General features: G+C 35.1%; 2 protein-coding genes across 2 annotated transcripts; both read left to right on the top strand.

The window, feature by feature from the left end:
* Nucleotides 1-3,837: 3,837 nt before the first annotated feature.
* Nucleotides 3,838-7,784, top strand: LOC110457401. Its single transcript, XM_021508659.1, has 4 exons — nt 3,838-3,982; nt 5,356-5,499; nt 6,895-6,984; nt 7,386-7,784. Exons 1-4 carry the CDS (start codon nt 3,898-3,900, stop codon nt 7,604-7,606), a joined length of 540 nt encoding a protein of 179 aa, XP_021364334.1. The 5' UTR covers nt 3,838-3,897; the 3' UTR covers nt 7,607-7,784.
* Nucleotides 7,785-10,312: 2,528 nt separating this feature from the next.
* Nucleotides 10,313-13,116, top strand: LOC110457394. The gene is made up of 4 exons (XM_021508649.1): nt 10,313-10,486; nt 11,311-11,454; nt 11,967-12,056; nt 12,726-13,116. The coding sequence occupies exons 1-4, from the start codon at nt 10,402-10,404 to the stop codon at nt 12,950-12,952; spliced, it is 546 nt and encodes a 181-aa protein (XP_021364324.1). The 5' UTR covers nt 10,313-10,401; the 3' UTR covers nt 12,953-13,116.
* Nucleotides 13,117-14,633: the final 1,517 nt, after the last annotated feature.

The raw sequence follows: 14,633 nt of genomic DNA, 5'->3' as shown, positions 1-14,633 counted from the left end.
ACAGAGGACACAGAATACACTGTACTTTAATCCAAACATCACAGAATAAACAGACTACACTGTACTTTAACCGAGACATCCTAGAGTATACAGAATACACTGTACCTTAACCGAGACATCACAGAGTAAAAGAAACCCACTGCATCTTAACCAAGAGATCCCAGAGTAAACAGAATACACTGTACCTTAACCAAGACATCCCAGAGTAAACAGAATACATTGTACCTTAACCGAGACATCCCAGAGGAAACAGACTACACTGTACCTTGACCGAGACATCTTAGAGTAAACAACAATATACACTCTACCTCAACCGAGATATCCCAGAGTTAACAGACTACACTGTACCTTAACCGAGATATCACAGAGTAAAAGAAACCCACTGCATCTTAACCAAGAGCTCCCAGAGTAAACAGAATACACTGTCCCTTAACCGAGACATCACAGAGTAAAGAAACCCACTGAACCTTAACCGAGACATCAAAGAGTGAACATACTACACTGTACCTTAGCCGATACATCACAGAGTAAACAATATACACTCTACCTTAACCAAGACATCACAGAGTAAACAGACTACACTGTACCTTGACCGAGACATCTTAGAGTAAACAGAATACACTGTACCTTAACCGAGATTCCCCCGAGTAAACAGAATACACTGTACCTTAACCGATACATCACAGAGTAAACAGACTACACTGTACCTTAACCGGGACATAACACAGTAAACAGCCTACACTGTACTTTAACCGAGACATCCTAGAGTAAACAGAATACACTTTATCTTAACCGAGACATCACAGAGTAAAAGAAACCCACTGCACCTTAACCGAGACATCACAGAGTAAAAGAAACCCACTGAACCTTAACCGAAACATCCCCGAGTAAACAGACTACACTGTACCTTAACCGAGACATCCAAGAGTAAACAGAATACACTGTACCTTAATCGAGACATCACAGAGTAAACAGAATACACTTTACCTTAACCGAGAAATCACAGAGTAAACAGAATACACTGTACCTTGACCGAGACATCCCAGAGGAAACAGAATACACTGTATCTTAACCAAGACATCACAGAGTAAACAGAATACACTGTACCATAACTGCGACATCACAGAGTAAACAGAATACACAGTACCTTAACCGAGACATCACAGAGTAAAAGAAACCCACTGTACCTTAACCGAGACATCACAGAGTAAAAGAAACCCACTGAACCTTAACCGAGACATCACAGGGTAAACATAATACACTGTACCTTAACCGATACATTCCAGAGTAAACAGAATACACTGTACCTTAACAGAGACATCCAAGAGAAAACAGAATACATTGTACCTTAACCGAGACATCCCAGAGTAAACAGAATACACAGTACCTTAACCGAGACATCACAGAGTAAAGAAACCCACTTAACCTTAACCGAGACATCCCAGAGTTAACAGAATACACTGTACCTTAACCGAGACATCCCAGAGAAAACATTATACACTGTACCTTGACAGAGACATCACAGAGTAAACAGAATACACTGTACCTTTATCGAGTCATCACAGAGTAAATATAATACACTGTACCGTAACCGAGACATCAAAGAATAAACAGAATACACTGTACCTTAACCGAGACATCCCTGAGTAAACAGACTACACTGTACCTTAACCGAGACATCCCAGAGTAAACATACTACACTGTACCTTAACCGAGACATCACAGAGTAAACAATATACACTCTACCTTAACCGAGACATCACAGAGTAAAAGAAACCCACTGCACCTTAACCGAGACATCACAGAGTAAAAGAAACCCACTGAACCTTAACCGAGACATCACAGGGTAAACATAATACACTGTACCTTAACCGATACATTCCAAAGTAAACAGAATACACTGTACCTTAACCGATACATCACAGAGTAAACAATATACACTCTACCTCTTAACCGAGACATCACAGAGTAAACAGAATACAATGTACCTTAACCGAGACATCCCAGAGTAAACAGAATACACTGTACCTTAATCGAGACATCACAGAGTAAACAGAATACACTTTACCTTAACCGAGCAATCACAGAGTAAACAGAATACACTGTACCTTTATCGAGTCATCACAGAGTAAATATAATACACTGTACCTTAACCGAGACATCAAAGAGTAAAAGAAACCCACTGCACCTTAACCGAGACATCACAGAGTAAAAGAAACCCACTGTACCTTAACTGAGACATCACAGAGTAAACAGAATACACTGTACCTTTATCGAGTCATCACAGAGTAAATATAATACACTGTACCTTAACCGAGACATCAAAGAATAAACAGAATACACTGTACCTTAACCGAGGCATCAAAGAGTAAACATAATACACTGTACCTTAACCGAGGCATCAAAGAGTAAACAGAATACACTGTACCTTTACCGAGAGATCACAGAGTAAACAGAATACACTGTACCTTAACCGAGACATCCCAGATGAAACAGAATACACTGTACCTTAACCAATACATCACAGAGTAAAAGAAACCCACGGAACCTTAACCGAGACATCCCAGAGTTAACAGAATACACTGTACCTTAACCGAGACATCACAGAGTGAAAGAAACCCACTGAACATTAACCGAGACATCACAGGGTAAACAGAATACACTGTACCTTAACCGAGTCATCACAGAGTAAAAGAAACTAACTGAACCTTAACCGAGACATCACAGAGTAAACAGAATACACTGTACCTTAACCGAGAGATCACAGAGTAAACAGAATGCACTCTTCCTTAATCGAGACATCACAGAGTAAACAGAATACACTGTACCTTAACCGAGAGATCACAGAGTAAACAGAATGCACTCTTCCTTAATCGAGACACCACAGAGTAAACAGAATACACTGCACCTTAACCGAGACATCCCAGAGTAAACAGAATACACAGTACCTTAACCGAGACATCACAGAGTAAAAGAAATCCACTGAACATTAACCGAGACATCACAGGGTAAACAGAATACACTGTACCTTTACCGAGAGATCACAGAGTAAACAGAATACACTGTACCTTAACCGAGACATCACTGAGTAAAAGAAACCCACTGTACCTTAACCGATACATTCCAGAGTAAACAGAATACACTGTACCTTAACCGAGACATCACAGAGTAAACAGAATACACTGTACCTAAACCGATATATTCCAGAGTAAACAGAATACACAGTACCTTAACCGAGACATCACAGAGTAAAAGAAACCCACTGAACCCTAACCGGGACATCCCAAGGAAAACGAAGTACATTTGACCAAAACCAAGACATCCGCATGGAAACAAAATACATTTGACCTAAACCGAGCCATTCCCAGGTAAACACAATACATTGCCCGAAACCAAGACACCCCAAGGCAAACAGAATACATTGAACCTTAACCAAGCCATCCCCAGACATCAAACAAAATACATTAAAATAAATCATACCAAAAAAACCCCAATCCCCATGTTAACACGCTACATTGTACCTAACCCGAGGCATCCCAGAGTAAATATAATTTATAGTTCCTAAACTGATACTTCACCATGTAAATATGATGCATACGCATAGTTACCCAGTTAAGTTTTGTCATAAATCATTCGTTCAGGTATGATTTTTTTCTCATTTTGACATATTAATGGTGGAAGTTTTAAGCAAGGAAATGTAATTGTTTATGATAGGGCGTAACCTTGTTTAATATGTGTCTTCCAAAGTTGTGCAGTGCTTTCTTTGTATTCTTACGCACGTGAATTCATCAACACGAATTGTTTCCGTATGGTTTATTGTATAAATTGAGACGCTACACCCATTAATCACATCCTGCAGCCAGACGTTATAGTGCATGGGTATCTGTCGCTGAGATCATGCATATCTCTGTTATTTCACTCCTGTGTTTCGGGCTGGTCCTTGGATCCTGCCAGGCCAGAGATACTCGAGAGTTTTTACGAGGTTTGTTAATTGTGAATTGATAAGGCTACTTTTAAATGTACACTATTGTGATATTGTAATTACGCTGACATTTCTTTAATTGTAACACGCATTTTAGATACTCTCTTGGTGGCATTTCTGACGTTTACATACTGTTGGGAACACGGGGATTATTTACGTTTAATTTAACTGTATTTATTTTCATACCAGTGAAAAGAACTAAAAGCTTAGATGAATGCATATGCATACAGGCAGAAGATTTATCAGTTGTGTTTATTTTCGTTATTTTGACTTTTTGAAACAATTAAACGAACTAGTTATGCATATGTATTTATCAGCTACAAGGCTGTTTAAACATTTTTTTTTGTTATTATGTTGAAGTGTATACAGGTAAAATAGAAAATATATTAAAATATAATGTCAAACAATTGTTTTCTTTGAGCTTATGCCGTACAGCGGCATCCGTCATCCGCCCATCAACAATATATTTCAACAATTCCTTTCGTTAACCACTGATTAAGATTTAACCAAATTTGAATGCATGATTCCTAGAGATTCAGAATTGAACAAATGGAAGGGCTGACCCCTCTTGGGCCCTTCGGGGCGGGGCAAAAAAGGGTAATATAGACATATTGCTTTTATCGAAATCTTCGCAGGAACTATTTGATGAAGTTTACCCATATTTATTGGTTGGAACATCCCTAGGTGACAATGATTCAGAATTGTACTGCCCTCAACCTTAAATCCCAACCAAACAAACTTAGTCCCCAAGTCATAACAAAGATACATTTGGAATTTCCATTCTGTCACAAAAAATGCAATAGCTGAATGTGAAGATTTGGATAAACAGATATGCTACTAGGGTTTGCCCCGGAGACTGGTCCTCTCCATGGGATATTATTAGTCAAACTTCTTTTAATGGCAATATTGTCATGATTGCTTAAATATCCAGTGTGAGTCATACAGGCCCTCTGTGCCTCTAATTTATATTAGCGGTAAAGATGCCTTTATCAATTGTGTTTGTTTTGGTCTATAGTTGTAGTCGGTACAAAAATTAAAACGATACTATTCTCTCCTACAAAAGTATTCTTTAAGAAGTTTTTTGTTTTGTTTTTCCATGAACTATTATGAACTGAAAATGTATTTAAACGTACCTAATGTATTACGTTTAAATAAAACATGCATTTGTGAAAAGGGGGCCTAGACTTTATTTCGTTTTGGCCATTTTTAACATGCCTTATAGTATAAAACACAGTAAAGACAATGCACGTCTGCTTTCATTTTCCCGTAAGTCCATACACTTTTGTGAACAGATAGATAAGCTGAAGCATCTGACGCAGCTGACGCAAAAACAAACAACGTTTCATGCCAATATTGTTTTTTCTTCTTTGCAGATTTACAGAGGGAATTACGAGATGAGCTTGCGAAAGAGGAGTTCGAGGAATTCTTGGATGAGCTTCAAAAGCCTGGATCATGCAGCTGTGATACTAACTCCTGTTCCTGTTGTGTCAATATTCATTTGAAGACTGACATGCACGGTAAAGCAATATTGATATTTAATTTATCGCATGTCAAAAACCTATAACACGCAACAATTTATGTTATTATCGCTTTTAGTATTCCTATGAGTATACAAATGTGGATGTATGTTAACTAAATATTTCAAAAGTACGCCATATCTCAAACATATAATGATTTGTGCTATATCACCTGAGTAAAATAACATATAAAGTGTTATACAAAGTCTCCATTATCCAGGTGACACGTTTGTTTGGAATCTGCTAACTTCCCTGTTAATGTCAAAAGAACACCTGTCAAGTGAATCAATGCGCGTGACAGAATGGCCAGGCTGATGAAGGAAGTATCCGCTGTCACTGTTTAAATGCTGGGTCTGGTGAACTATCCTTATCGCCTCTATGCACGTCTTATGAATATGACATAATTTGCTACATGGATATCTGATATTAGCTGGCAGCGTGTCGTGTACCCTTTAAATGACCCCTACTGTAATTGCTAATGTCATTCTGAGGTTGTCATCCCACTTCTGTCTGGTTGAAGAGTCATCGTTATTTTTGATATATTTCTGTGTGCATCACTTGCACTTCATGTTATATATATGTATATGTCCGGCAATATTTGTTTGTCATGGAGAAAGGGTCCTCATGCTGTATAAGCTAAGACCTGATGGTGTTTAATGACTTGTGGTAGCTGTTATTACCCTACATCTATGACACATTGGCGATAGTAAAACGAGATGATTGAAGAGTTGTATGCTATATTAAATTGAAAATAGATTTTGTTTAATTGTAACTTAAACCACTAATCGTCATACTCATGTACTATAGTGAAGGAATCTTCCACGTTCCTATACCAACATTTTGTCGGTTTTGGATACAAGGAAAGTGCTTCTCATAACGTTCCCTTAGATTGTTGATATTTGTGATCCAATGACACATCCTTGCAATTGTTTTTAGGACACCCCCATTGACAATAAACACATTCTAAGAGCCTCATGATTATACTTCGTTATCAAGGGTAGCGTTTGTCTTTAACACATCGGATGAATGCCGATACCGGAACGCTAGTGAAGAGCGCCGAGACATCAGCTTCTGTCCTCAAATGGTGTTCCTTGATTACATTGGCGACATAGTCACTGTTATGTATATGGTGTTTTGTTTTACCGAACAATGCTTTGCTATGCTACCCGGGCTATGCTTGTCTGCTAAGTATCAGGTCACGTGGTGGATGATGCTACCTTTATTCAACACCATTAGTCTAAGAAGGTAGATCTACGAAAGCCTATGACGCGTTTACATACATAGTAAATACCACAAAATCATGACACTTTCAAAACTAAGGAAACCAAATGTACAAAATCCGTTTGTAGAATAAGTTATGTTCCCATTATACTAAACGATGATTTTTTATTTCAGTTTGTGGGGTGGTAGCCTTTGAGGAAAATATAGATGTTAACTTTTCCCTCCAACTCAACGGAGCTGTTGTTTTCACGGTCAAGATCAAAGGTTATTGTCTTTGTCTTTGTCTTATTTATATTTTCCTGCAGCCATAACACGATAAAACAAACTTATTTAAAATAAATGAAAAAGAAATATTTAAATGAAAGAAGTATTTGTTTTAAAAGATTTTTTAAGTATCATAGCGAGGAACTATACTGAAAATAAAAGAGGTACAAACTTATAGATGCAAAAATCAAATTGGAAAAGAAAACAACATATAATGTCTAGCAACAAGTTCATGAAATACTTATTTATCAACTTTTAAAAGTAGGTTCCACCGCCTAACAGTAACAGAATAAGTAGTTGAGATACCAATGACAGTACATCTCATCATTATGAAAACACATCGAACATTTCGTCACAAATATTCTTGATACACGTACATTACACAGTCATTTTTATTATAGGTGTTAAGCCTCCTCCGGTATGTAAGGACATCATGGGTTTCAAGGCGTGCGTCACCTTTGAGAACATCACCATTGATTTAAAGGCTCACACATTTTCCGGATGTGCCTTCTTGAAAATCAGCAAAGGTCCAGTGATTGTGGCTCATCACGAACTCGGCTGCTTTAAACTACCCCCAAAACTGAAGTACCGTTTACCCGACAACCAGACCATCGGATTATAATAGGACTGTCTCACTAAGGCAGTACAATACGAATTCCATCTTCAAACAACGAACAATTACACACCAAAACCAAAATATAAGTTTTTGTAAAGATTTAATCTTTTATGTAAATATTTTGAAAATTGACACTTCCAATTGTGATTCACCTTTAAAAGTAATTAAACTGCAGTGCTATATATTTTGCTGTTTATCTTAATTATTGTGGGTATTGTTATTCAGTTTGCATGGCTATTTGTTTCCCTTTTCGAATCAAGTCCTACAACCTTATATTATAAAGCAGGAACATATCTTATATCTTATAACTAGCTCTATCGAAACTAAATATCGAATTACATCCTGTACATGTGATTTATGATCTTAATATTTCAACCCGCACAGAACAAACAGGAAAAAGAAAATAAGAGTTATCATTGCAAGGAATTCCTCAAGGACATATGCGATATGTGATTCCTTCGTAATGAGCTTCATACATAAACAACACTATGTTGCTTGTAGTGATTCCTCTCTCAACAAACTTTTTTTTTTCTTTATACAAACTAGTAATTAAAAGCATATAACAGGCTAAATCGTAAAAGCATATAATTGCTTGACAATGAAGTTAAGGTAATAGGATTGTGTCACCATTTATCAGTAGTATTTTTCAAAATTTGTAGTTATATTGCTTTGAAATAAAGAAAATGTTCTACCACAAAAAATATCGGTTGTCAGAATGTTAAGGATTTTAAATGGAAATTTATGTAAAAAGGAGTGAATTTTGAAAAAAAATGAAAGACACAATTGTTTGCAAAATAATGTCAATAAAAATGATACTGCCATATATTAGTATTACATTAATGTATATCAATTTAATAAATGCTGAAATTGTATACAATAAATTATCTATAAACGATTAAAAATTGACACTTTATAATAAAACCATATACATATAGTAATTACATGGAATAGTTATCTTCCTTGAAAAACTTCACGGTAGTGAAATAGGTAGCCGGTTTCCTGAAGAACAGACAAATGGACACATGTGACTCATTGATAAATAACAACTGAATTAATACCTGGATTGGTTTGAAATACTTTAATATCGAGAGATCACACTGTTCTGTCAATAATAAACATACAATATTCATCAGTTTAATATTAAACATTAGAATATGCGGAAATTGTGATACTGTCTCCTTATATTGGATTTTCAACTAAGGATGTACTTCCTATTTCCGTTTATCAATACACTCCTAAGACCTTAATTCTGATTTGGTTTTGTAGTGTTTAACATCCTAATTCCAGCAAATATCATTTAAGGACGTGCCTCTATTTTGTTATTAGTGCGTGTATTTTATCTTTCTGCCAGAAGTGGTACGCTCCTTTATTTGCATGTTTTTCCTATTTCAAGTAATGGAATTGTATCATATCTTATCTATGATTAATGGTACACATCACATGCATGCAAGAAAGATAACTTATCTATTGTGCAGACATGAATACATGTACATCTTCTCGTACACTATAATATGTTTGAATAGTCTATTTTATATATAGACAATAACAGGTTACAGTTTTAAATCATGTATTATAACTGGTATAGTTGCTTGTCTATTAAGTCAATGAATAGTATCATATCTGATCTAGGATTCACGGTACACGTAACGTGTATGCTAGAAAGATTACGTATTTATTGTACATGAAATACATCTATATATTTTCGCTTATAATGAAATACCGTAAAGATTATTTTTACCGCGGAAATGATGTTTTCGCGAATTTCGCGGGTCAATGCGGTGGTTGAGAAAATATAATTCGCAGAATAATATGCCAAGCGTAAATATGAATTGCGATAACATACATCATAACATGCATGTCGTCAGGGAATAGCGAGTATGTGGACATGACGATCCATATACACCAAGAGTTATATTAGATGTTTGGAAGTTGATTGTGTGACACATGTAATTTTGGCGAGGAATTTGACAACAAATACACTCACCTGTAGGGAAAATTCACGCAAATTGAATCTCGCGTAAATAACAGTTATACGGTATGTTGAACTTGTTTCATTCAGATTTATCAAATTATTTATCAAATGACAAAAATAAATAATATGTTATGCAAATTAGCTATTTAAATCAGGCAGCTCGTGTTGTAATCATCAAGGATTCGATCTCAAAAAGAAATATTACCTACGGCGAGACGTTTCCAATTAAACAAGCGAAACAGTAACGCGAGCGATCGTCGAATTAACGATAGAAATAATGTCTATTCCGAACCCACATAATTGTATATTATCAGCAGAGATGCTAAACATTAGTTAATTTGAGGATATCTCAGTGTGGGAATAGTGTTTTGATGGTTATCAACATTCATTATAATGTCTGATAAATCGGGTTATGTAAACTGAAATTGTACTTAAAACCAACCGTCGTGACTTTTCTTTATTAATGTGACATGTAATTCGAGTTTAAGTAAAATATGCATTCCTTTCAGTGATATTATTTAATATGGTCTTAAAGATATCACACATATTTTATCCAGCTGAGACAATTTACGATAGCCCGAAGACAAAAACGAGGAAATAAACAAAAGGAAACAGAAAATTTCCAATAACCTCGTACAAACAAGGCGTATTCATAATTCAATAGGTTGATATTCTATTCTTCCTTGTACTTTATATAAATCTGAGCGCATGTTGACCCATATAATGCGAATTATTTCCGTATGGTTCTCGATATATAATGAAAAATTTGAAGAATAAGTTATATCTTGCGGCCAGAAGAAACACTTGAGTAGCTACTGCGCCTGGAATCATGCATACCTCTGTGATTTCACTCCTGTGTTTCGGGCTGGTCCTTGAATCTTGCCTGGCCGGAGATCATGGACAGTTCTTACGAGGTTTGTTGTTCATGAAATGATACAGATTACTAAGACATACTAATTGATACAGTTTTTTTTTATTATCGCTGATATCTCTCTTAACGATCATCGAGCAAATGCATGTTAGGTGCGCTATTGTTGGTTTTGGTTTAAAGGCGTTTAATTACTCTCCGGGACACTAGTTTCCCTGACATCCATTCCTTTTTTTACAATTTTACATGTTAATATAAAAAAAACTAAAACATTTATTAATGTTTTTTTACCTACAGCCGGAAGTTCTTTTTTCTGAGATTTTTTATTTATTTTTTTATCTCTATGATATCTATGCTCTTAATAGTAGAAATATCCCTTCTTGAGCGTTTTTGATTTTATAATAGACACGTTTGTAAAGTTGCTCATTGACACTTCAACTATAATATTTTTGAAAATGTTTTGCTAATGTAAGATTGGGTATATGGAATTCGTTGACGTAAACAATTTATATAATGCTGACTAATTACAGGTATGTTCAGTCTAGTTGAAACGACACAAATACTATTTTTGCTGATTCAGAAGAAATGTTTTTTTCCAATGTTTTCCGATTTTGTTTTCAATGAATAACAATGAAACTGAATATTCGTTGAATATAAACTCACGTACAAAATAAAATTGGATTTTCGCATTCAAAGACTCACTTGTTCTACTACTGCACTTAACAAATAATACATGTCATTTGTTATTCTCCATATACATACATGTATATATAATGTAAGTAATGCAATAAACTATAACAAAAAACACAAAGATACATTCAATGCAAAACCGACCGAAAATTCAATATGGTAATTGATTTCTCATTGCAGATTTACAGAAGAAGCTACGAGATGAGCTTGCGATTGGAGATTTCGACGATTTCATCGATGAGCTTCAAAAGGCTGAATCCTGCAATTCTGCGAATAACTCTTCTACCTGTTGTGTTAAATTTCGTTTGTCACAGGACATGAATGGTACATCAATATTATCTTTTTTGTTAAACGCTTACTTAAACATGATCAAATTTGTTATATGTAAATTGGGTAAAACATTGAGTAAGTGAGGAGAGTGAAAACAGTAGTCGTAAAAAGTGTCCCACATATTGTTTTCTTTCTTTATAATTTGTAGAAAAGCTGTTTTTCTCTTACGGATGTAGTCAATGTAACTGTCTTCAAACTGTTTTTGTTTTTAATCTGCAATTTCTCTTTGCCCAACATCATCTTTCTTGTTGGTTGTTTAGTTCTTAAAACGCTTCCACTTCCTCGCTTTATATGTTGGGGTTGGCACAGGAAGGGTGGGGATCGGGAAAGGGGGTTGTTAGCTTAATACTAAGACTGCTGTTGATTGCGATTCATGTATATGTTGTATTGTTTTTCTTTAGTCTTTGACTAGTAACGTAATTTAATTCTTATTTTTTAAAGAAAATAACAACTCAATCTGCGTCACACATGGCTTCATTGTAAAAATGTTTGACCTTTGCTTTCAGTTTGTGGAATCGCATCATTCGAGGAGGATACGTGTGTTAACTTTAGAGTCACACTAAACGGGAATGTTATAATGGCAGACAAGATAAAAGGTAAGTGACAGTAATCATTTCCACGCTTTGAATTCTTATGGTTCGTTATAATTTATCTTAATGCATGTTTCCTCCTAAGATAAAATCACATATCCAAAGTGGTTTACTTGATGTTATCGGTAATAGCTTACACATTCACTGTCAATATGTAGCATAAAGTGGTTTTTTTATAAGATTAAGACTTGTGATTTTATCTGACGACGTAAATAAAATTCCTGACATGCCTGAATGTTGCAATATACATACATTTATATGAATGACTGTAAAAATAATAAAGTGAGAAAAAGGACATCTTTTACTTCAATGCGTAGAGTTTTTACAGTTGTTTTTTCTTGGATTTGATATAATGTAGCTACATAGTGAAATGGACCATTTTCCCCTTTTCTTTCTTTATTTACAGTGTATTTTAAGAAGAATATTACGTATTGTCAAAACGTCAAACAGAAGAGAGATGCACACTGACTTTCTTGTATGAACAAGTTAAACTGATTTTTCTGTATCATTTTATACTATTAAGATTGTTTGTTTGTTTTCTCAGGAATTTTATGAAAATTAATTAATATGTTTATTTTTTTAGGGTTCAAGTGTTAGTGTATATCATGTGTCTGGGACCACGTTAAATGTGTTGTTTTTTGCACTGATCCTTGGCAACAATCTTTTTTGTTTAAGGCGCTGATCCTCCCCCGATTTGCAAGGGTTTCCAGCAGGGTTACAATGCATGCGTCCTCTTTGAGAAAGTTACCGTTGATTTGAAAGGTCACACATTTTCCGGATGTGCAAGTATACAACTCAAGAAGGAGTCAAAGTTCGTAAAACGGTTCCAACTCGGGTGCTTTGAACTATCTCCGAAATGGAAATACCGCTTATTGGAAAACAAAAGCATCGGAACATCCTAGTGAGGAAACTGAACATACGATTACCAATTCTAAATACCCAATACTGAAAGACCAGAACCAAACTTTTTCGTTTGTTTGATTTAAAAAAATATGTATATCTTTCATGTTAAATGGCACATCAAACTCTGGTTTACCTGATCAATAAATAAAACTACATAATGATATGTAATTGTGTTTTGCATTATTATTGAAAAGGTTATTTAGAATTGCTATTATTTCCTCTTTCCAATCTGAAATGCAGTTACTGTTGACCAGTAAAAGGAAATCAAATATTGTAAGTAAAATAATAGAAACTACATATGACATTATTTCCTAACCTTAGTTTTTTTTCAATTTTAACTGAACAAACAGAAAAAGAATGAATATTACAAAAACTTCCTTAATGACTAATTGTATGATTTAAGAACGTAACACACACAAACGTGATTGTACTTTTAATTATTTTGTAAACGATACAGTGTGCCCAGGAATAGAATAAATTACACTATATCGTATACAGTTGTACGATCTGTGCTATATTTGTCCTTTTAAAAGGGTCTCATGCATAAACAGTAGAGCTTTCTCCCATTAACGGTAATTTTGTTTCCAATTAAGCTAAAATCACTTATGAGATCTTATTTCATTTGCGGGCACAGTTATGTTCTTCAATGTCTTTGGTTTGTTGTTGTCATTTTCAAGCTTTCAAAATACTTTAATATAAATGAATGCTTTTCTGTATTAAAACTGGTTCAAGGATACTGTAGGCTTGTTCACTGTAAACGGTGCTGAGAGTAGTTTTCCTGAGTAGTGAAGACATCATATTCGAAGGTAGGCAATAGGTAGTACAGCAATGATCATCCAGAGTAAGTGATGAAGGTTAATATACATGTATAATAAATAAGTGATGGGCAGTGCAGATATCATAATCCATAAGTAAGTAATATGAAGTACAGCTAACATAATCAACTGTAAATGATGGGTAGTGATGACAATTGTTCGCAGTTAGTGATAGATATTGACGCTGTACTTATCAACGGAAAATACATACATACAATGATATGATATATCACGGAAATTGATGAATGTACTCTTTCTGATAAAGCAGTGTATGAATGTGTGGTATAGCTTAAAACTACACAGGTAAAATCAAGTAAAATGAAAAACACGAATACAACAAGTGAATACCGAGATGTCGTCAAAACCTCAACTCGAACACAAAGTCGACAACACAAGGACAAAGTATGGACAAAAGCAATAGATAAATGAAGACCCCTGACAAAGTACAAGGGGAATAATCCCAGGTGTTCCGAAAGGGTAACCGTCTGCAAAGCAATGTCCTTATATATTCATGCATTGTTACAGTACGTTGTCCGAATACCCACTGTTATCTAAACCATTTATCCATGCAAAATGTCCAACAATATGTCCTCGCTTTTACGGGTATCAATTTTCACCACATAGTGATAAAACTAATAGCGCTAGTTAATACAGGACGAAAACTGAACTGCTAAGGCTGAAACATGACAGAAACTATATTGCAAAAAGTGGGTAAAGACGAAAATTGTAATGCTATGGTTGATACATGACGAATATTGTATAGCTATGACTATCAAGGTGTCGTAATATCAATGGAAAAAATATAACAGACAGAAACCATAAGTGTTTAAAGTGTTTATTTTCATTTATGCATTAGCATTACTTC

The sequence above is a fragment of the Mizuhopecten yessoensis genome, unplaced genomic scaffold (assembly GCF_002113885.1).
Source record: "Mizuhopecten yessoensis strain PY_sf001 unplaced genomic scaffold, ASM211388v2 scaffold9117, whole genome shotgun sequence".
NCBI classification, from domain to species: domain Eukaryota; kingdom Metazoa; phylum Mollusca; class Bivalvia; order Pectinida; family Pectinidae; genus Mizuhopecten; species Mizuhopecten yessoensis.
The sequence above is the reverse complement of the archived record's forward strand: the minus strand, read 5'-3'. Positions and strand labels throughout refer to the sequence as shown.

Coding starts and splice junctions, on each gene's coding strand:
- LOC110457401 (XM_021508659.1), top strand. CDS start 3,898: ATGCATATCTCTGTTATTTCACTCCTGTGTTTCGGGCTGGTCCTTGGA. Junction 3,983..5,355: donor TACTCGAGAGTTTTTACGAG/GTTTGTTAATTG, acceptor TCTTCTTTGCAG/ATTTACAGAGGGAATTACGA. Junction 5,500..6,894: donor TTTGAAGACTGACATGCACG/GTAAAGCAATAT, acceptor TTTTTATTTCAG/TTTGTGGGGTGGTAGCCTTT.
- LOC110457394 (XM_021508649.1), top strand. CDS start 10,402: ATGCATACCTCTGTGATTTCACTCCTGTGTTTCGGGCTGGTCCTTGAA. Junction 11,455..11,966: donor TTTGTCACAGGACATGAATG/GTACATCAATAT, acceptor CTTTGCTTTCAG/TTTGTGGAATCGCATCATTC. Junction 12,057..12,725: donor AATGGCAGACAAGATAAAAG/GTAAGTGACAGT, acceptor TTTTTGTTTAAG/GCGCTGATCCTCCCCCGATT.